This window comes from Petromyzon marinus, chromosome 82 (genome assembly GCF_048934315.1).
Source record: "Petromyzon marinus isolate PM22_M1 ecotype Great Lakes invasive population chromosome 82, UKy_Petmar_22M1.pri1.0, whole genome shotgun sequence".
NCBI classification, from domain to species: Eukaryota; Metazoa; Chordata; class Hyperoartia; order Petromyzontiformes; family Petromyzontidae; genus Petromyzon; species Petromyzon marinus.
In genome coordinates, this window is record NC_133747.1 from 2606529 (window position 1) to 2609849 (window position 3321).

Sequence of the window (3321 nt, forward strand, 5' to 3'; positions counted from 1 at the left end):
CACATTACAACATCACTCACATTACAACACTCACATTAACACTCACAACAACACTCACAACACTCACAACATCACTCACATTAACACTCACAACAACACTCACAACACTCACATTACAACATCACTCACATTACAACACTCACATTAACACTCACAACAACACTCACAACACTCACAACATCACTCACATTAACACTCACAACAACACTCACATTACAACACTCACATTAACACTCACAACAACACTCACAACACTCACAACATCACTCACATTAACACTCACAACAACACTCACAACACTCACAACATCACTCACATTAACACTCACAACAACACTCACATTACAACATCACTCACATTACAACACTCACAACAACACTCACATTACAACAACACTCACATTAACACTCACAACAACACTCACACTCACAACACTCACAACACCACTCACATTACCATTCACACTCACAACACTCACACACTCACATTACCACTCACACTCACAACACTCACAAGACTCACATTACAACATCACTCACATTACAACAACACTCACACTACCACTCACATTACAACACTCACATACAACACCACTCACATTACAACAACACTCACACTACCACTCAGCATTACAACACTCACATTACAACACCACTCACATTACAACAACACTCACACTACCACTCACATTACAACACTCACATTACAACATCACTCACATTACAACAACACTCACACTACCACTCACATACAACACTCACATTACAACCCCACTCACATTACAACAACACTCACACTACCACTCACCTTACAACACTCACATTACAACACCACTCACATTACAACAACACTCACACTACCACTCAATACAACACCACATTACAACATCACTCACATTACAACACCACTCACATTACAACAACACTCACACTACCACTCACATTTACAACACTCACATTACAACACCACTCACATTACAACAACACTCACACTAACACTCACATTACAACACTCACATTACAACACCACTCACATTACAACAACACTCACACTACCACTCACATTACAACACTCACATTACAACACCACTCACATTACAACAACACTCACACTACCACTCACATTACAACACTCACATTACAACATCACTCACATTACAACACCACTCACACTACCACTCACATTACAACACTCACATTACAACACCACTCACATTACAACAACACTCACACTACCACTCACATTACAACACTCACAATACAACATCACTCACATTACAACACCACTCACACTACCACTCACATTACAACACTCACATTACAACATCACTCACATTACAACACCACTCACACTACCACTCACATTACAACACTCACATTACAACATCACTCACATTACAACACCACTCACACTACCACTCACATTACAACACTCACATTACAACATCACTCACATTACAACACCACTCACACTACCACTCACATTACAACACTCACATTAACTCCCACATCACTCACATTACAACACCACTCACAATTCACACCACTCACATTACAACACTCACCAACACTCACAACATCACTCACATTACACAACCACTCACACTCAACTTCCTTATCCACTCACAACACACCACTCACATTAACACTCACAACAACACTCACTCACATTACCACTCACAACACACTCACAACACTCACACACACACCACTCACACTCCACACTCACATCACAACACCACACACACCACACACAACACCACTCACAACACCACTCACATCACCACTCACACTCACACACACTCACACACCACACACATCACCACCACTCCACACACCACAACACCACTCACACAACACTCACAACACCACTCACAACACCACTCACACTCCACAACACCACTCACAACACCACTCACAACACCACTCACACACCACTCACAACACCACTCACACACACAACACCACCTCACACCACCCACTCACAACACCACTCACAACACCACACACACACTCACAACACCACTCACAACACCACTCACAACACCACTCACAACACCACTCACAACACCACTCACAACACCACTCACACCCACCACTCACAACACCACTCACAACACCACTCACAACACCACTCACACACACACACACTCACACACACTCACAACACCACTCACAACACCACCACTCACAACACCACTCACAACACCACTCACAACACACCACTCAACACTCACAACACCACTCACAACACCACTCACAACACCACTCACACTCACAACACCACTCACAACACCACTCACACACACACTCACACACCACTCACACACCACTCACAACACCACTCACAACACCACTCACAACACCACTCACAACACCACTCACAACACCACACACTCACAACACCACTCACACACACAACACCACTCACAACACCACTCACAACACCACTCACAACACCACTCACACTCACACCACTCACAACACCACTCACAACACCACTCACAACACCACTCACACACACTCACAACACTCACTCACACTCACAACACCACTCACAACACCACTCACAACACCACTCACAACACCACTCACACTCACAACACCACTCACAACACCACTCACAACACCACTCACAACACCACTCACAACACCACTCACACTCACAACACCACTCACAACACCACTCACACACCACTCACACACCACTCACAACACCACTCACACTCACAACACCACTCACAACACCACTCACCACAACACCACTCACAACACCACTCACAACACCACTCACAACACCACTCACACTCACAACACCACTCACAACACCCACTCACAACACCACTCACAACACCACTCACAACACCACTCACACCACTCACAACACCACTCACAACACCACTCACAACACCACTCACACTCACAACACCACTCACAACACCACTCACAACACCACTCACAACACCACTCACACTCACAACACCACTCACAACACCACTCACAACACCACACTCACAACACCACTCACACTCACAACACCACTCACAACACCACTCACAACACCACTCACAACACCACTCACACTCACAACACCACTCACAACACCACTCACAACACCACTCACACTCACAACACCACTCCACACTCACAACACCACTCACAACACCACTCACACTCACAACACCACTCACAACACCACTCACACTCACAACACCACTCACAACACCCTCACAACACCACTCACAACACCACTCACACTCACAACACCACTCACAACACCACTCACAACACCACTCACACTCACAACACCACTTACAACACC

The 3321-nt window shown here is 45.3% G+C and overlaps 1 protein-coding gene across 1 annotated transcript in view; it reads right to left on the minus strand.

Annotated features, from left to right (window-relative positions):
• Positions 1 to 1579, minus strand: part of LOC116938375 (uncharacterized) — a 70212-nt gene extending 68633 nt beyond the window's left edge. The window contains exon 1 of the mRNA XM_076057478.1: positions 1575 to 1579. Coding sequence (XP_075913593.1) covers positions 1575 to 1579 — 5 coding nt within the window. The remainder of the gene's footprint in view (positions 1 to 1574) is intronic.
• Between the last annotated feature and the right edge of the window lie 1742 nt (positions 1580 to 3321).